Source organism: Lagenorhynchus albirostris, chromosome 2, assembly GCF_949774975.1.
Source record: "Lagenorhynchus albirostris chromosome 2, mLagAlb1.1, whole genome shotgun sequence".
NCBI lineage: Eukaryota > Metazoa > Chordata > Mammalia > Artiodactyla > Delphinidae > Lagenorhynchus > Lagenorhynchus albirostris.
The window spans coordinates 57,702,442-57,723,615 of NC_083096.1; the positions used below are offsets into that span (position 1 = coordinate 57,702,442).

The 21,174-nt window shown below is 37.1% G+C and overlaps 1 protein-coding gene across 3 annotated transcripts in view; it reads right to left on the reverse strand.

The window, feature by feature from the left end:
- Positions 1-21,174, reverse strand: part of PRRC2C (proline rich coiled-coil 2C) — a 98,302-nt gene that overhangs the window by 42,385 nt on the left and 34,743 nt on the right. For all 3 annotated transcript variants that reach the window (XM_060133283.1, XM_060133273.1, XM_060133293.1), the window contains exons 7-15: positions 17,651-17,733; positions 16,921-17,054; positions 16,753-16,840; positions 15,578-15,722; positions 14,004-14,057; positions 8,985-9,618; positions 2,521-2,690; positions 1,813-2,065; positions 580-790 (exon numbers count right to left, since the gene is read on the reverse strand). In XM_060133283.1, the coding sequence (XP_059989266.1) occupies positions 580-790; positions 1,813-2,065; positions 2,521-2,690; positions 8,985-9,618; positions 14,004-14,057; positions 15,578-15,722; positions 16,753-16,840; positions 16,921-17,054; positions 17,651-17,733 (1,772 nt within the window). The remainder of the gene's footprint in view (positions 1-579; positions 791-1,812; positions 2,066-2,520; positions 2,691-8,984; positions 9,619-14,003; positions 14,058-15,577; positions 15,723-16,752; positions 16,841-16,920; positions 17,055-17,650; positions 17,734-21,174) is intronic.

The following is a 21,174-nucleotide window of genomic DNA, read 5'->3' on the forward strand; positions in this document are numbered from 1 at the left end:
TTTTTAAGACCGAAACTAGTCATTTCCACTTATAACGAGAGTGCACTAGAGTAGGTCCATCTTTCCCACTGAATCAGAATTTTAAAACACCATAACATACTCCTTAAAAGGGCAGAAGTTCTAACTTCATGGTTATAAACTGTTAGAGATCACCAATTGTCTGACACTTCATAGTAACTCTGTAAATTAGTGTTTGTCCTCAACTCAGCCTTAGAAAACTTCCATAAGATATCGATAATTAAATGTCTACCATATTTCTCGTTAGTGGAAGAACTACATCCACACTTTAGCCACATTACATGTCAAGTACTTAATCAACAGCAGAATCTTGCCAATTTTAACATCTACCACTGAATTTCAGCATTTAACTAAGTGTACAGAACTACGTTACAAAATGCCCAAATCAATACAGAAATGCCAGAAAAAGGAAAATACGTCCTAGAATGAAATAAGGCATACTAAAATGGGAGAAAATCAGATCGGTGGCTCAGTCCTAAATCAGAAAGATCTTCAGAGAGACTACACAGTTTTCGTTTCCCCACAATATTCTATTGGTCTACTAATAATTTTAATAATTACCTTATATCCTCAGGTTCTTCTGTTGCCTTGGGAGTGGTGGCCTGCTGAGGCTCAGTATGAGGATAGGGATCTGACCCCCACATCATACGAGGCTCAGAAAGGGAAATTGCATGATCTCTTGCAGAGCGAGCTATATGCTCAAATGACTCAGAGCTGCTCGATGACCCTTCCATCTGGTCTCTTCTCATTAATGGCTTAGGAGGCATCATTCCTATACAAAAGATCAGAAAAAGATTGGGGGGTGGGGTTAGGAGAACGAAGGAAACAAAATCATTATAGACGTAGAATCTACATTATTACTTAATTACTATTTGGACATTCTATATTTAAACCAAAGAAATACTTCTGGCAAGTAAAACTGATTAATTCAAAAAAATAATCAGTGAAAATTATATTGAGTTTTTCTGTGAATGAGATTTTTATCGTTGCTTTTAAATAGATTTAAAAATTGAGGAAGCAAAGCAAGCAAAACCATAAGAACAGCCTATTTTACTTTAAAGGAAAGAAAAGATAATGCCTATAAAAATCAGATAACAAGCACCGTGACTCTACGCATGTTAAACATTATGACAATTACACCAAGTGATAAATTTTCAGAAAAACATTTTCTATAGAAAATCCCATTAATCTAGTTTAGTTGATCAATATGCTATAAATTATGCCTCTTAAATTTAAAATTTTCAGTGTAAATTTTAAAATAAAGATGTGATTCTTGATCATATTTTTGTCACCTCTAAATTTTCCTCTAGACTGTCTTGGTACTGGATTATCTGGATTTATTCTGATAAAGACTGCTATTTTATTTGTTTTTAGCTAAACTATTAGGAAATCCAAGTGTTAGGCTGGCAAATGACAGAGAAAATTGAAAAGCTGTAATATATAATATATGGACAAAATTCAAATGTTGAAACACCTGAAAGAATAAAAACAATGTAGCGAATAACAGATATTATAACTAAGATAGCAATTTTCCACCTGAAAATTTTAAAATAGTATTTGTAAGAGAGAAAATATATTTTCTCTTTGGTCTTACCACACTGTTGGTACAGTACCTGGCATTTAACTACCCTGTGCTGAGAGAAGACACATAATTTTATGATTAAAAAGTCCTACTTAAGTTCTGACTAGATTATAACTCTCAAAGGAATTAAGACTAAAAACGTGGGGAAAATGAAAAACTTTGAACTTGCAAAACTGCAAGTGAGCCATGAGACAATGCCAACTTAAACTTACCAGGATGAATGGGTGGAATATCCATAGCAGGTCTACCTGATATCATTCGCGGATCCATGTATGACTGCATCATGAGCCACCTTGGATCAAAACCCATAGAAGCCAAATGCTGAGGGTGAGGCTGCATGGCCTGGTAAAGAGGTCTGTGTGGTGGTGGAGGGACAGCACCACTGGATGGCTGTGAAGGAACCGTTTGTGGAAGTACACCTTGCTGCTGCTGCTGCTGCTGCCACTGCTGCTGTTTCATCTGTTCCTAAAAAAAGCAGGACCCTACATCTGAGACTTTAGTTCCATGTGATAAATTAATACAATCAATCAGAAAACAGGCTTTTTTGAAACCTTGAGGGAAAAGAATTCCAAACACATTTGACAGTGAGAGGTGGCAAGACAAAAGAACAAAGAATAAGTTATGACATTTTGCCTTACACGTGACTTAAGCAACTAATCACTCATTAATTATACTGCAGAAACCACTTCCTAGAACGGAAGATGGTTTCTATAAATGAGGCAGATGGAAAAAAGGAACGACACAGAAGTTTCACAGTAAAGCCCTTATCAACAAACTTTTACTAATTTAAAAGGAGGAAATTTTTCAGGGAAAATTTGTATGCTTTGTGTATTTTGAGTTTTATGTCAAATTATTTCTTATACTACTGAACAATAAACCTTTTTAATCACACATACAAGATAAAATGTTTTTATTGTTACCTGCTGCCGCTGGAATCGTGGTGGTAAAGACTTCTGAAACTGTTTAAAATAGCCAGATAATATAGCAGGCCGAGGCTGAGACCCTGACTCTGGTTCTGTTTCATGTGCTGCTTGTGTGGTCTCTTTTTCACTGCGATTGTTATCTTGTCTACTGAAAACTGGGTCATCCTCTGCCCAAAGAAAAGGTGAAAGATAATTATACTCATCAACGACACTTGACAAATACATGTTGTTTGTACTGGAGTGAAATAATTAGATTGATATATTTAAAAAGTTAACAAGGAAGAAAGCATCCTTACTCTAAAACACTTTTGTATTTTAATATTGGTAACCATCAATGAGGTAACATTAGATTAACAAAACCCTAGACCTTCTCAAAGCTGGATTCTTAAGACAGAAATCACATGCCCAAATGCTTTACCATACAAATGTCTGTATTTGATATTTTGTGATAATAAACCATTTCAAATACTACCTATTTTGCACTGTTTCACTAAATATTAACACTACTGTCAAAATTTACTTGGGGTCCTCTAGGACTTAGGTGAAAACATAAATGGCCTATAAATACTTAAAATAGAACATACTGGTTTACTTAAAAATTTTTTTGATCAGGGGATGTTATCTATAAAGAAAACTAATGAATCTAAGTCTGATGACAACAGTGATCACCAGCTATCTTCAAATATATAAATCATTATTCTGTGATATATCTGAAGATAGATGGTGATCACTCTGTTGTCATCAGAGTTTAAAATCATTATTTTATGTAAAGGGTATCAATTATGATACACGAGAAGGAGAATCACACATATCCCCCACACACAAAAAATGTTCTCATCCCAAAGAAAACCAGAGCCATATATACATTCTAGAGAATGCTATTTGTCACAACTACAAAGCCATGCATACTATAAATTCTTTTCTCAGATAATTAGGGGTGGATTTTAATGGGAAAGCTAATGTAATGCCAATGGTAAAACGATGCAGTAAAGAATCACAAATCACATTTTGTCTGTATTACATTCAATATTAAAAATGCTAAAAAAATAAAATATTAGCGAGAAAAGAGAGCCAAGTAGGTGCAACATTTAAAAATGAAATGGGTACATCTCATGATAAACCCAGCTAAAATTAAACTGCCATCAGAAGACATATAAAATGTGAATGAAAATAAACGTGTCACTAAATAACGATTATTAAAAACAAAAGCATAATTAAAGTATATATAGTGGCTGCTGATGGTTAAATTAATTAATCAGGGTCATTACATGTATTCACTGGCAGAACTAGGACTAAAATGCATTTCCTTATTTCTAATCCATGGTCCTTTCTCATTAACTGTGAATGAGATTCCCTGAGGTTGTTCTCTTTCAGAATTCATCAATTTTAAAGTATACAAATGTTTTTCATTTCTGTGGTGAGAAATTTTACTTTACCTTTTTTGAGTGTTTTGAGCAAAGTGCTTAAGATATATAATAAAAGCCCATTATCAATATCAACTTATCTCTAGACTGCTTAATATAAAAATTTGTGAAATCTGGTAACTAAACAAATAATCCACATGGGCTGTATCTTATTTTTTTTTAAAAATTGAGATAAAACACTCTTACTCTTTTTATAGTTACATTAAGGACCAAGTTTGAAGGTAACCCAGAATATAGATAAAAACTTAAAGCAAAACTTTAAACAGCTTTATAACTTCAAGCAGCAGGGTCTTATAGAAAGAGCATTGGTTTTGAGGTAAAAAAAATTTCAGTATTTCCGTAACAGAAAATATACTGAAATAAAACTATTTCTATTTTAAATCACTGTTAACTCAAGCTATTCATTAAGACTGAATTTTACAGCAAGTTTGGAGCAAAGTTTTATTAATTAGAGTTTATAAGCTAAGTTGGGAAAGAACAAAAAAGCTGATTATAGCTAACAAAGGCTTTGGGTTTTTTTGGGCAGCGCTGTGTGGCTTGCAGGACCTTAGTTCCCCAGTCAGGGGTTGAACCCATGCCCCCTGAGGTAGAAGCGCAGAGTCTTAACCACTGGACTGCCAGGAAAGTCCAGCAAAGGCTCTTTTCAAAAAGCATAATTACTGTCTGGTAAGCTTATAAATGACCTGTGGAAGCTTTTCTATTCCCACTGGTAGAAAAACAAATATGAAATTATGAACAGAGTACAGTCATTTAATTATGACAATCCAAAATTCCCATTAACCTCTATTCAACTTAAGTTTTAGAGGTATTAACACATGTGAACAAATGAGATTTTATTTAGTAGTTAAATGTCTTGGAATCAGAAAAGAGTAGAAGAATCAGCATCTCCTAACTATGATGCTAATACAATTTTGCAGACAAAATAGAATTAAAGGTCATCTAACTATATGGTATCTACAATAAACTCACTTTAGATCCAAATATGTAAATAAATTGAAAATGAAAAGATGGACAAAGATAGTCCATGGAAACAGTAACCAAAAGAGAGCAGGGTGGCTACACTAACGTGAGACAAAATTGACTTTATTTTTTTTTTATTTTTTTTGTGGTACGCGGGCCTCTCACTGTTGTGGTCTCTCCCGTTGTGGAGCACAGGCTCCCGACGTGCAGGCTCAGCGGCCATGGCTCACGGGCCCAGCCGCTCCACGGCATGTGGGATCTTCCTGGACCGGGGCACGAACCCGCGTCCCCTGCATCGGCAGGCGGACTCTCAACCACTGCGCCACCAGGGAAGCCCCAAAATTGACTTTAAATCAAAGAAGTTTTACAAGAGATAAAGAAAGTCATTAAATACTAATAAAAGGTTCAATACTGCAAGATACAACAATTATAAAACACTTATACACCTAGTAACAGACCATCAAAACGTATGAAGCAAAATACTGACAGAATTAAGGGGATAAATAGTTGCACATTAACAGTCAGAGGCTTCGGTCTTCCCTGGTGGTTCAGTGGTTAAGAATCCACCTGCCAGTGCAGGGGACACAGCTTCGAGCCCTGGTCCAGGAAGATCCCGCATGCTGCAGAGCAACTAAGCCCATGTGTCACAACTACTGAGCCTGCGCTCTAGAGCCCGTGAACCACAACTACTGAGCCCATGTGCCTAGAGCCTGTGCTCCACAACAAGAGAAGCCATCACAGTGAGAAGCCTGCGCACTGCAACGAAGAGTACCCACAAGCTTGCTGCAACTAGAGAAAGCCCGTGTGCAGCAACGAAGACCCAACGCAACCAAAAATAAACAAACAAACAAATTTATATATATAAAAAAATAGTGGCTTCAACATTCCAATCCCAATAATGGCTAAAATAGCCACACAGAAGATAAATAAGGAAAGAGGACTTAATAAACCAACTAGATCCAACAGACATATACAGAACACTCTACCCCAAAACAGCATACACATTTTTCTTGAGGGACATTTCCAAGACAGATCACATTAGGCCACAAATCATCTCTCAAGAGTTAAAAAGATAGACATCACATAAAATATTTTCTGTAACCACAATGGAATGAAGTTAGAAATCACCAGAAGTAAACCTGAACAATTCACAGATCTGTGGAAATTAAACAATACACTCTTTAACAGCCAAAAGATCAAAAAAGAAAGTGCAAGGGAAATTGGAAAATACCTATGAGATGAATGAAAACAAAAGCACAACATACCAAAACTTCTGGGATGCAGCAAAAGCAAAGCAAAGAGGGAAATTTATAGCTATAAATGCTTACATTAAAAAACAGGAAAGCTCTCAAATCAGTAACCTAGAGTTACGACTTAAGGAATGAGAATAAGAAGAACAAACTAAACCCAAGGTTACTAGAAGGAAATAAAAATCACAGCAGAGATCAAGAAAATAAGAGAATAGAAAAACAGAGAAAAATCAATGAAAACAAAAGTTAGCTCGTTGACAAGATCAACAAAATTGACAAATCTTTAGCTGGGGTGGGGAGGGGGTGAACTAAGGAAAAAAGGAGACTCAAGTTACTAAAATTAGAAGTGAAAATGGGGACAATACTACCAATTCTACAGAAATAAAAAGGATTATGAGAGAATTATGGACAATTGTACACCAACAAACTGGATAACCTAGATGAAATGTACAAATTCCTAAAAACAAAAAATCTACCAAGACTAAGTCACAAAGAAATAGAAAATGTGAATAGACTTTTAACTAGTAAGGAGACTGACTTGGTAATCAAAATTCTCACGACAAAGAAAAGCCCTGGACCTGATGGCTTCACTGGCGAATTCCACCAAACATTTAAACAAATAACATCAATTATTCTCAAACTTTTCCAAAAAACTGAAGAGGAGGGAACACTTCCTAACTCATTTATAAGGCCAGCATCACCTTGATACCAAAGCCAAACAAGAACACTACAAGAAAACTACAGACAAATATCTCTTATGAACACTGATGCAAAAATTCTCGACACAATACTAGAAAACAGAATTTAGCAGTATACTGAAAGTGTTATACACCGTTTCCCAAGTGGGATATATTCCTGGGATGCAAGGATGGTTTAACATACAAAAATCAATCAATATATTATACGCTGACAGAATGAAGGGAAAATAACACATGATCATCACAATTAACACAGAAAAGGATTCAATGAAATTCAACACATTTTTATGATAAAAATACTCAAACTAGGAACAGAAGGAAACTACCTCAACAGAATAAAATCCACTTATGAGAAACCCACAGCTAATACCACACTCAATGTTGACAGACAAAGCTTTTTTTGTAGGATGAGGAACAAGACAAGGGTGCCTCCTTTTGCCACTTTTATTCAACTTAGTACTGGATAATTTTGAGGGATTCAACACTGCAGTGGAGGAAGTAACTGCAGATGTGGTGGAAACAACAAGAGAACTAGAATTAGAAGTGGAGCCTGAGATATGGTGGAATTGCTGCAATATTACAATAAAACTTGAATGGATAAGGAGCTGCTTCCAATAGATGAGCAAAGAAAGTGCTTTCTTGAGATGGAATCTACTCCTAGTGAAGATGCTGTGAAGCCTGTTGAAATGACAACCAAGGATTTAGAACATTATTACATAAACTTAGTTGGTGAAGCATTGGCAGGGTTTGAGAGGATTGACTCCAATTTTGAAAGAAGATCTACTGTGGATAAATGCTATCAAACAGAACGGACGTTACAAAGAAATCATTTGTGGAAGGAAGAGTCAATCGATGTAGCAAACTTCACTGTTGTCTTATTTTAAGACATTGCCACAGCGCCCCCACCTCAGCACCCTGATCAGTCAGCAGCCATCAACACTGAGGCAAGACCCTCCCTCACCCCCACAGCAAAAAGATCATGGCTCACTGAAGGCTCATTGATGGTTAGCATTTTTAGCAATAAAGTATTTTTAAGTTAAGGTATGTACATACAGCATATATGTATTTTTAGACAGAATGCTACTGCACACTTAATAGTCTATAGAATAGTGTAAACATAACTTTTATATGCACTGGAAAACCAAAAAATTCATGTGACTTGCTTTATTGCCATATCTGCTTTATTGCAATGGTCTGGTACCTAACCTGCAACATCTCTGAGGTATGCCTGTGCTCAAAATAAATGAAAGCAAGGTCTCAAAGAGATATCTGTACACTCACAGTCACATCAGTGTTATTTAAAATGGAATCAACCCAAGTGTCCATCAACAGATTAGGTAAGCAAAATGTGGTGTGTGTGTGTATTTATATGATGATTTAGTAGCCTTAAAAAGGAAGGAAATTCTGTAATATGCTACAATGGACGAAACTTAAGGACATTATGCTAAGCAAAAAAAGCCAGTTACAAAATGACAAATACTGTATGATTCCACTTACGTGAGGTACTGAGAATAGTCAAACTTACACAGAAAGAAAGTAGAATCACCATCCAGGGAGGGGCTGGGGAGAGTTACTGTTTAATGGATACAGAATTTCAATTTAAGAAGATGAAAAGAGGGGCCTCCCTGGTGGCGCAGCGGTTGAGAGTCCGCCTGCCGATGCAGGGGACGTGGGTTCGTGCCCCGGTCCAGGAAGATCCCACATGCCATGGAGCGGCTGGGCCCGTGAGCCATGGCCGCTGAGCCTGCGCGTCTGGAGCCTGTGCTCCGCAACAGGAGAGGCCACAACAGTGAGAGGCTCGTGTACCGCAAAAAAAAAAAAAAAAAAAGATGAAAAGAGGTCGGGAGATGGATGGTAGTGATGGTTCATTATGAATGTTTTTAATACCACTGAACTGTACACCTAAAAATGGTTAAGATGCTAAACTTTATGTTACATGTATTTTATCATAATAAAAAAAATTACAGAAAAAAATATTTTAAAGTATCCAATAAAATTCAACCTTATCCAAAAAACACTAATCACTTTTATTCGGATTACATATTTTAAAAATACAAAAATATCCAATATCCACATGTAACATGAAGCCTTTTGTAAAGCTTATATAAAGACAAACAAGACTGTCATACCTTTGTTACAGCTGTTTTCACTTTCTGGTTTTTCTACCATAGGCTCTAAAGTAGGTTCTTTGTGTTCAATTTTTTCCTCCACCTTCTCCCTTTCTTTCTTCTCCAACTCACATTCCTTTTCCTGTTCTTTCATCTTCTGCAGTTCTTTTTCCTTTTCTTGCTGCCGTTCTAGTTCTTTCTCTTTTTCTTGCTTTCTTTCCTTCTCCATTTCTCTCTGTATTTCCTGCTCTCGCTCCAGTTCTTTTTCCTTCTCCTGTTGCCTTTCCCTTTCTTTTTCCCGCTCCTTCTCTCGCTCCCATTCTTGTTCTTTTTCAAGTTCTTTCTCACGTTCCCGTTCCTTTTCTCGTTCTTTTTCTCGCTCCCTTTCTCTAATTTCCTCTGGAGAGGGTTGTTTGTCCACTATACCAAGCTTTTCATCTAATCGTTTAAGCTTCTCTGCACATGCTGCTTTCCTTTGCTCTTCCATTCTTCGCTCTTCCTCTTCACGCCGTTTACGAGCACGTTCCACTGCTGCAGAAAGTTCTGACTGTTGTCTTCTTCTTTGCTTCCATATTTCATCTTCATCCGGAACCTGCTGCTTAGGGGGGAAAGGGCCTGGTCTTCCAGGTACTGCCTGTCGGTCTGGAGGAGGGTGCTGAAACATTAAGATAAATTATCAGATGAGTATGACAACAAAGGATATATCACAGACACGGAGCAGGAGCAAAATTCTCCAGTGTGTCAGAAATTTTCCTGAAAAACATACACGTTAAAATGTAAACAAGTAACAATGTGGGGAAAATAGTAAATCTAGTTAATTTTCGAGAATAATTAATCCAGCCATCTAATAAATATTTACTGAGAGTGTACCTATTTACTGTGCCAGACATTACTGCTCACTCAGTATTTGTTGAATAAAATTAGAAATTGCCACAACATGAATTTCAAAATCTATATTTAGAGACAAAGGAAATTTAGAATGTGAGTGCTTTAGCAGGAACTTCCAGAGATGGAATGCCTAAAGAGGGAGAAAAGAAGTCCATAAAGATGCAACATGGCACCACATGAGCCCTGAGAATGTTGAGATACAGTTACAAGGAAAGAGCACACAGTCAAAGATGCTAAGTAAAGGACATGGAGACATTGCTGCTGCTGACATGCCAAAGGAGAGGAAATTCCTAAAAAGCAGCTTGGGTAGAGAGAATTCTATCTTTAAACTGAAAGATCCAGAAAGGCGTATCTAGATCCCATGGTGAAGAATGGGAGGATGACCTGAGAGGCTGAGTATTAATGATTTAATTTTCAACTAACGTGTTCTAAAACAATTACTACAAAGCCTAAAAATGCCAGCAACTTTGCAAAGACAAGCAGGATGAAAAAAGCACATGAAGAGCTGCAATATCAAGGAACTAAAAAATTTGTTTAAAAAATATTGATTTTGGAGACTTCTGTGGTGGCGCAGCAGCTAAGAATCTGCCTGTCAATGCAGGGGACACAGGTTTGAGCCATGGTCTGGGAAGATCCCACATGCTGTGGAGCAACTAAGCCCATGCGCCACAGCTACTGAGCTTGCACTCTAGAGCCCACATGCCGCAACTATGAGCCCACACACCGCAACTACTGAAGTGCACGTGCTCTAGGGCCCACGTGCCACAACTACTGAGTCCATGTGCTGTAACTACTGAAGCCTGAGCACCTAGAGCCCGTTCTCCGCAACAAGAGAAGCCACTGCAATGAGAAGCCCGTGCTCAGTGACGCAGCCACAAAAAAGATTTTTAATAGTATTAGGGTGAAGAAACCTTAAAAGCCATTAGTCAGAATCCCTACAAAAGAGAAAATAATGATATGGTGAAAACACTGGACTGAATACAAAACAAAAAACCCAAACAAACCATGAATCCAGACTACCATTTACTAACAGTGCTGTCTTAGGCAAACCGTTTAATCTCTCTGGTATTTAGTTACTTCATCTATAGCTTGAAAGACAAGCTGCAAAAACAAAGTAATTATATAAAAACACCTAATTTACACTGTAAACTCAGAGAGTAAGCATTTTTTAAAAAGCAACTTCACTGAAGTATAATTTACATAAAATGTGATATATATATTTTAACTGTATAGTTTGATGAGTTTGGACAAATGATAAACTTAGGTAACTACTGCCCCAATCAACATATAGAGCATTTTCATCAGTCCTCTGCCTGCATCCCTGACCTCAAGCAACCAGCAATCTACTTCTGGCAGTATAGAGTAGATCTGCCTTTCCTAAAATTTCACAAAAATGGATACATCAAGTTATATACTGTTTTGTATCTGGCTTCTTGCATGCAGGGTAATGGTTCTGAGGTCACTGTGTGTAGCAGGAGTTTACTCCATTCTATTGCTGCATAGTATGGCATCACAGGCATATTGTTTCATCTGTGGATGAACATACGGATTGCTTCTAGTTTTTTTGTTGTTGTTGTTGTTGTTTTTTGCGGTACACGGGCCTCTCACTGTTGTGGCCTCTCCTGTTGCAGAGCACAGGCTCCAGATGCGCAGGCTCAGCGGCCACGGCTCACGGGCCTAGCCGCCCCGCGGCATGTGGGATCTTCCCGGACCGGGGCATGAACCTGTGTCCCCTGCATCGGCAGGCGGACTCTCAACCACTGCGCCACCAGGGGAGCCCGCTTCTAGTTTTTTTTTAACTAGATATAAGACAGCTATGGTCATTCATGCCTAAGTCTTTGTGTAAATGTATGTTTTCATTCCTCTTAGATGAGTACCTAAGAGTGGAACTGCCAAGTCATATAGTAACTATGTGTTTCACTTTATAAGAAACTGCCAAACTGTTTTCCAAATTGATTACAAGGTTTTACAGCTCCATGAGCAATATATGAGGGTGTCACCTGCTCTGCATCCTCCCCAATATTTGGTGTCATCAGCCTTTTAAATTCTGGATGTGTAACAGAATTTCAATGTGGTTTTACTTTCCATTTTCCTGCTGACTAAAGATACTGAACATCTTTTCATGTGCTTATTGGCCATTTGTATATCTTATTTTATGAAGTGAATGTCCAAATCATTTTGTTGGACTTTTTGTCTTATTATTGACTTGTAAGGGCTTTTAAATACACACACACCCCCATACAAGTTCTTCGTCAGATGTATTAATATTTTTCCTGTGATATCTTTTCTTCGCCTTAGAGATGTATTTCAAAGTCCAACTGATCGATTTCCTTTTTCTTTCTAATTCTTGAATTTTTTGTCTTATCTAAGACATTTTTGTTGGCCCAAGTTCATAAAGACTTTCTTCTACATTTTCTGCTAGATGTTTTAGTTTTAGCTTCTATGTGTATAGAAATGCTACAAAGAGCATTCAGTGGTTAAAAGGAAAATGACTGGTGGAGATGACGGTGATGGTGATGGTGATGGTATGTGCACTGTCATTGTACAGTGATCAGGGAAGGCCTGTGCATTGTTGACACCTGAGCAAAGAACTCGACCACAGCAAGAACCTCGGAAAGAGTCTTCTGGTTAGAGGCAACAGCAAATAAAATGTCTTGAGGGTAAAATTAACACAAGAGCAATAAAGCTTGTGTGGTAAGAACAGAGAGGGAGAAAAGTAGATGAAGTCAGAAAAGGAGACAGAAACTTTAAAGACCATGAAAAGAACCTGAGCAAGGAATAACTGACCTAGTGTATGTATGTATGTATATATGTATGTATGTATGTATGTATGTGTGTGTCTGTGTGTGTATGTAAAACATATACATGTAATATAAGATATATAAATATATACATATTTAAAGTTATATCTGCTATAGGAGAATTCGGGGTGGACGTAGTGGGTGAGAAGGCAGCAAGACAGGAAAACAAGACGACCTGTTAAGTCCAAATGAAATATATCTGGTGGCAGCAAGTACTCAGTATAGGAATATATTCTAAAGGTAGAGGTGACAATTTGCTGATAGATTAGGTTGGATGTAAGGTAAAAAAGAAGAAAGATTTAAGAGTGACTTCCACGTTTTAACCTCAGCAATGTCATTATCTAAGATAGGGAAGACAGTAGCTGAACTGCCTAAGTGTGGGTGGGGGTTGTTATGGTTTGGACTATTAACTGTCAGATATCTACCAGAGATCCAAGTGGAAATGCTGAGCCGACTGTTGAATACATGACTTTCGAAGTCAGGATAGAGCTTTAAGGGCTCAAGAAACTTACTGAGTGCCATCAGATGATCCCCCAGGGAAAGAATATAGTTAGAAAAAGAAATGAGAACACAGCCCTGAGCCCTCCGACACCCAAAGGTTTAAGTATAGGAGGTCCAAAAGGAATATAAATTTTAAAAAGAGAACAAAACAGTATGATGTCTCAAAAGCAAGTTTTCAAAAAGTTTTAAGAAGGATGGAGGGATGAAAAGATTAACTATGTCAACTGCTGCTGAGATGAGTAATCTTGTAAATGAATACAAGAGAACTGTATTTGGCAAGATGCAACAGTCATTACTAACCTTGATACTAACAGTTTCAAAGGTATAGTGGGGAGATGAGAACATAAGTGGAGAGGGTTAATGAGAGACAAAGTGAAGCCAATAAGTGTAAACAGCTCACTAAAACAATTTTGCCATGAAGGGGAACAGAGATACAGGTAGGAAACTGGGGAAATGGAGTGTAGTGGGAGTTAAAGAAGGGTTGGTGTTTAAAACTTTTTTTTAAAGATGAGAGAGAATATTACTGGTAACTGATAGAAGATGGGATCCAGAGAACAAGTAGAAGGGTCGTCCTCAGGAGCAAGGGCAACAGGAAAGAAGTCAGACCAGGAAGGGTACTCAAATGGGAAGAAGAGCTGCTTCTTATTTTCTTAGAAAAATTAGGAATATGCTTATCAGCTGAGAAGGAAGAGGGACAGGCTAAAGAGGAAGACGTGCAGGAGCTACAAAGTAAAGTCAACAACTGTTTCATAAAAATTATAAATAAGAAACACACAGAGGACGTTTCCATTAAAACAAATAGGGCGAATAATACACACAGACCATTAACAAGCATTTAGTTAAAATTTACCTGCTGTGCAAGCAACTTTGGAGGTGGTGGCAAGTGTGAAGATGGTCCACGTTCCTATTATAAAGAAAAGGATTTTTACAAAGTAAGATAAAAAAATATCTACTTGAAATATTTCTGATTGCAATGTTTTTCAGTGAGACCAAAAGACCGCAAAAAGTAAAACATCTTTATCCTTTTCTCTTTTTAAATAAAAGTACATCAGTCTCTACAAAATAACTTTATGTTCTATACAATCACTCAGCCACTTTAATTAAGGTTACAATCTCAAATTAACTTTGTTAAGAGTAGAATCTTAGTGTACAAATTCTAGAATTTTAGCCCAGGTAATCTGGCTGTGAAGAAGTATGCCTCTAATTTCAAATTTTTATTTACATAAACCCAATATTTTTTCTAATGGCAAACTAAACCTTTCAAATTTATATAAGGAAAAGAAACATCTAAAACATTGGAACCAGATATATATAGACTATTCACTTGTTATTATACATATCAGTGTCACACGCATGCAAATCAAAACATCAAGATATGGTCTATATTTTTCTATTCTTTTATCATTCCCCATTATGCCAGTAAGTTAAAAATCACACAAAACAACAGATTTTATTTAAAAATTACTTTAAAAATCCTTCTTTTCCAGAATTCACAAATTTATTTTCCAATGGCTAACCAATGCCTTAAGAATAAAATTCAAACCTCTTGTATAGCATACAAGACTTAACTACTAGTTCTTACATAGCTCTCTTACTCCTCTCCCACGTCAAACTGTTGGGGACTTCTTGATTAGGCCATGCTTTACTATACTTCTCTACCCTGAACATGTTCCCACTGCTTGGAAGCACCCTCTTCCCTCTGTTTACTGGCTAATTCTTGCTTCAAGTATCAAGTCTTTTGTGAAATGTATTACATAGAATTTTCTAAGAACTATGTGCACCCTATCACGGCACTGTTAGCTACTTACTTTTACCTCCCTGAAGGCACCGATTCCTCCATCTGTTTGGTATGAATTCAACAAATACATGCTGAGTATACTATGAATTACTTAAGTAGGCTCTCTGGAAGATAGCCCTGTTAAATTCTCACTTTGCAGTGCAGTTCTTGCTACATCTTTGAGGTAGGATCAAGTGTATCTGTTGCCCACATACTTCCCCCTTTTTAACAACATTCTTCAAAATGGCTCAGACTACATAGACTGCTCTACTCCCTAGTGTGATTTCCCTACTCAGATAACATACAATTTCACACATGAATACTAACTAGGATTTACAAAGCATTCAGTAAACTATAAAGCACTTCAGTTATGTTAGTTTGGAAAAACAATTTATCCCTCCACTCTGACATGCCCAAGCTGCTCTAAGAAGGAAGAGTGAAACTTTAGTTTCTACTTTATAATTTTAGCTACTGCATTGATAATTCCTGTTGGTATGGAATAAAATTATGGTTTAGGTCTAGAGCTATTTAAGAAAAAATATATAGTTTCCATTCCCTAGGTCTTTTTCCAACTAACTCTATGATTATGATTAATTCATCCTTGTCACTTGTCTGCAGTGACAAGAATCTCCATGAGTCCAACAAACCTGATTAAGTGGAGGTCCTTTCCCATAGGGACCTTTTGCTACTGATGGATGGGCAGGTATCTGAGAAGATGACTTAGTGTTGAAAACTTCATCTGCTTCTTTTCGGTTTTCAGTGTTTACAGAGGCTTTTGAACCTTGATCCTCACTGAAGAATCAAAATCCAGGTGAAATAAAAAATAGAGTGGACAGAATGTACCATAAGTAAATGCATTTTCTCAACGTAAAAAAGACATTATTTCCATACAATTTCAGGGGGAAAATGTATCAAGGAATGAGATGGTGTTGTAACCTAGCAGTGTTAATTTATTCATTCAAGAAATATATGCTATATATCCATAATGTGATGGGGCCTGGGCTTGGCCAGATTTATCACAAGATACAAGATGCGATATAGTACTTAATCAAATACGGACACTCACACCTGACACACAATATGATTCCATCATTTTCTATTACCCCCACCCAAAACTCTCATCTGAACACAACTAATATTCCAGATAATTAATTAATTAATGTATTCTAATTTGTTCTGATTTAATGGAAAAGAGAAATCAAACTACAGTATTTTTAGTAGGCATCTCACAACTGATCACGAAACAGCAGTGTATTATAACACTATGGCTGAAAAATTATACCAATATGTGCATGCAAACTCCTGTTTATCTTAAGAGCCCAATTTTTATGTTACATAACCCATATATTCCTGACTCTGATGTCCCTATATTCCAGAAAAAAAGAGAAAAAGCTCCTATTTTCAAAGACCTTATTGCTCCTTGCTAAGTTTAAAAAAAATCAAAGACTTGAAGCAGCTGTTGTAACCCAAGTAATTTTTCTCCAATTTTATAAATATGGATCAGGTCAAGTAAGTAACAAGTTTTAAATGGTCCCAAATACGGTTTCTCAAAATATTTCCAATTAGATGACAAGCATCTAAATAGCTTCTTTTTAAAAATATGTATTTTCTTTAGAAACATCAAACTCTTAATTCCTTGATTATCTGTACTTTTAAAATTTGGCTCATTAATCGCCTTCCCACTCAGTAAAACTCCTTGGGGTAGAATGTAGAAATTCTGTAAGCGGGGAACAAATACCTATTAATGAAACCTCTCTGCGTAAATGGCTCATGTCACATCAACAAATTCATACTATTATTAGTAAGAGATATCACAACTTACCTGTTGTTTTCTTTAGGACTACTACTTCCCTGCTCATCATCATCACTGAAATTCAGCTGTTCTGTATAATCTACTTCCATCTGAGCACCTATTAAATTAAGGAGAACTCAGATTGACTGTTTCAAAGCATCTAAAAACTAAAAGTGCTTAATTAATCTTGCCTCTTACCTGCCCAACCTTCATCAGCTTCAGCATCTAGATTATCAAATTTATCAAGCTCCTTCAGTTCTGATGCACTAAGGATGGAGGGGCGTTCAGGCTCAGAGGCCCATGAAGGAGGTGGGCCTCTTCCTCGAAGGCCTCTAACCAGTGACAGGTTATGAGAGAAAAGGATACTAAGTTTTAATGATACTAAATTAGGAAAATATTAAAAGACTGGAATTTAGTTCATTTCAATTCAGCATTAGTTTTCTATACCGTGATATACAAAATATTTTGCACCTGACATGCATGAAGAGATTATAAAATTAACAAAGAAATTTAAGATAATACATAATTATATTTCTTATGCAGATATTTAATAGCAAAGTTTTCAAACATGTAAAATAAAACAAATATATGTTAAAGGATGATATGGCTAAGACTAATACTAATCTCAAAATACACTAAGCAAAAAAAAAAGAGAATGGGGGTTATCAACATCATGGAAGGAAGGAGTAAACAAGTGCCATACATTTTTGGGGCCACAATTTTCAGTTTTTAGAATTTTATGTCAGCTGATTTAAAGTTTTAGAAGAATAAAGTATTTTGTTCTGTCTTACGAAAGTTAGCCAATTACTTGTTAATGGCAAATGCACCTTGAGGACAGAAAAATAAATCCCCATAATCCACTCAACCTCCAGAAAATCTTAACAAGTATACATATACCCTGCAAACTTTAATCATTTAATAGTCTTACTTGTTTGTTTCAGTTAAAGAAGGTGGAAACCTCATGGGACCATGTAGAGGAGGATAGGCCATCCTTGGATACTGCTGAAACATCTGTATAAAAGAAACAAAAATTGATAAAATCTAGCTACCCAGTTATTTTTTTAAAAAAAGATCACCCTGACTAAGCCTGAAATTATAATTTATAGAAATGATTAAAATAAACAGTACTGTCAATAAATAATTTTATCTACTGGTATAGATGATCATTCACCCTCAATAACAAGCCATTTAAATATCTACTGCCTCCAACAAGTCATTACAAATACAGGTAATAACTAGGACACATCTTATTAAGAACTTCTGTTATCCCATTAATTAAGTTACATAAAAATGACTGTGTACTGAAATGAAAAAGTAAAAACGACGACATGCATGCACCCCAGAAAACTTCAGTTTCTTAACCAAGTTCAAATATCAATACTTGACATGATATAATGTGAGACCTCATCCTAATGCAAGAGTAGATTTGCAGATTTGCTGATAAAGAGGAACTCAGTTCAGATAAAAGGATAGTCCATAACCCAACAGAGTTGAAGGAGGAAGTGGGTAGGGAGCTAATTGAGAGATTTTCTATGGGTGGGGCATAGGTGGATTCTGAGTCATTACACAGATAGTAATTATATACAGAGGCGCAAAGATGATGCTCTCCACGGGAACTTGGCTTTGAGAATCTGACTTTAGGAGAATTCTAAGATTATGAAGACAAATAATAACACCAAAGGATTCATCCTATGATTTGGAAGGGAAGAAGTGTCAAGGAGTGCTTGATTATTTACTATTTGCTTATATCCAGGTTAAATTATGTTTAAAAAAATGAAATTGTATTATCTTAAATACATAATTTATATCCTGAAATAGTTTAGTTTTTCTTTAAAAAAACTGATGTGGGAATTACTTTATACTAGAAGAAAGGCTATGTTTATATGATTGTGCTGTGTAAACAAGAAATTTCTAAGCAGGGTTGGAGCAAAAGTTAATTAAGATAAGCAACAGCTGAAACACAACAGGAGACGCTTTTTGTTTGGGGAACACTCTGCAGAATTTTCGGTTGCATCACACTTTACACTGAAATTAGCAAATACACTATTGGAGGCAAATGTTCATAGGATAAGTTGCATTAGATCTTTCTGATTATTTAGGCATAGGTATTAATTTCATGTGGTATTAATAAATGTTTGAAATTTAGGAATTTGCCACAAAAACTGCATAAACAGGGGACTCCCCTGGTGGTGCAGTGGTTAAGAATCCGCCTGCCAATGCAGGGGACACGGGTTTGATTCCTAGTCCTGGAAGATCCCACATGCCACAGAGTAACTAAGCCCGTGTGCCACACTACTGAGCCTGCACTAGAGTTGCATACACCCCAACTTTTTAGAGCCTGCGAGCCACAACTACTGAAGCCTGCGTGCCCTAGAGCCCGCACGCCGCAACTACTGAATCCCATGCACTCTAGGGCCCACGTGCCGCAACTACTGAAGCCCGTGCCTAGAGCCTGTGCTCCGCAACAAGAAGCAGTGGTTAAGAACCCGCCTGCCAATGCAGGGCACATGGGTTTGATTCCTAGTCTTGGAAGATCCCACATGCCACAGAGCAACTAAGCCCTGCACCCCAACTACTGAGCCTGCACTAGAGTTACATACACGCCAACTTTTTAGAGCCTGCGAGCCACAACTACAGAAGCCTGCGTGCCCTAGAGCCCGTACGCTGCAACTACTGAGCCTGCATGCCGCAACTACTGAAGCCCATGTGCTCTAGGACCTGCATGCCGCAACTACTGAAGCCCACACGCCTAGAGCCTGTGCTCCGCAACGAGAAGCCACCGCAATTAGAAGCCCACACACTGCAACGAAGAGTAGCCCATGCTCGCGCAACTAGAGAAAGCCCGCGCGCAGCAACGAAGACCCAACACAGCCAGAAAAAAAAAAAAAAAAATGCAGAAACAACTATAAGTTCTCAACACATAATAATGGTGTTTTAAATGTTTTTGTTTAGTGAAACGTTTTATTTGAATAAACTCATTGATGAAATTGGGAACAAAGCTCACTTGGTCTCACCTTTCCCCCTTATCCCATTCCACCCCTACGCCCGGAAATTCAGGCAGGGGTCCTTGGAAGCACAATTTGAAAAATCTTAGGAGACAAGTATTTGGATGCAAATCATTATTCAAGGTCAGGTTAGCACATAAGACTGTTTTATCATACACTCCAAATTTTTAAGAAAATATTTAACAAGTAATTGTATTTAATAATTTATTTCCCTCTACCTTAGAATGGTTAAGTAATAATGATACAAAGAAAAAATAGAAAATATGGATGGACCTTGACTACTTAGGAGTTAAGTAATAAGAAAAATAAATGTATGAACTAGATTGTTCTTTCCTTTGAGATTAATGGTTTTCTCAAAAAATGTAAAGTTATTTACTTGAGCACGTGTAACTTGCCATATAATTTCACAGTAGACTGAGAGCAAACGAATGAATGAGGGCACCAAATCTAACTACTAATTTATAGGAAATATGGGGGTCAAAAGTATATATATATGTGTGTGCGTGTATATGTGTGTGTGTGTGTGTGTGTGTGTCTGTGTGTGTATATATATATATATATATATATTTGTTTATTTTTTAAATTTCCCCTGCCCAAGAAGCAACCACTATTAAGTTTTGTTTCTTTTTTCTTTTTTTCTTTTTGGCTGCACCGTGTGGCATGCAGGATCTTAGTTCCCTGACCAGGGATCGAACCCGTGCCTGTATTGCGAGTGTGGAGTCTTAACCACTGGACTGCCAGGGAATTCCCCTCAGAAGTATATATTAAATGAAACTACAAAGATGGAATCAGCAAAATCCAGACTATGAGAAACTGCACAGGAAAACAAATAAATTGTAATAGATATGCTCCAAAGAAAACAAGCGATAAAGGAAAAGAGGTACCCATAGATAACAAGATTACTAACAAAAATATAAACCATCTCAAGAATAGATGTTACCTGGATCCTAATTATGAGATAATCAGGGAAACTAGAATATTGACTTGGTATTTTAAAAAGAATTTTCAGGGACTTCCCTGGTGGCACAGTGGTTAAGAATCCACCTGCCAATGCAGGGGACACGGGTTCGATCCCTGGTCCAAGAAGATCCCACATGCCGCGGAGCAATTAAGCCTGTGTGCCACAATTACTGAGCCTGCGCTCTAGAGCCTGCAAGCCACAACTACTGAGTTCACATGCCACAACTACTGAGCTCACATGCCGCAACTACTGAAGCCTGCAAGCCTAGAGCCTGTGTTCCACAACAAGAGAAGCCACTGCAATGAGAAGCCCATGCACCTCAACAAAGAGTAGCTCCCGCTCACCACAACTAGAGAAAGCCCACACGCAGCAACGAAGACCCCATGCAGCCAAAAAAAAAAAAATTAAATGAATAAATAAGAACTTCTTTTTAGGTGTGGTAATGGCACTGTGGACGTTTCCCTAGTCTTTATCTTTTAAAATATA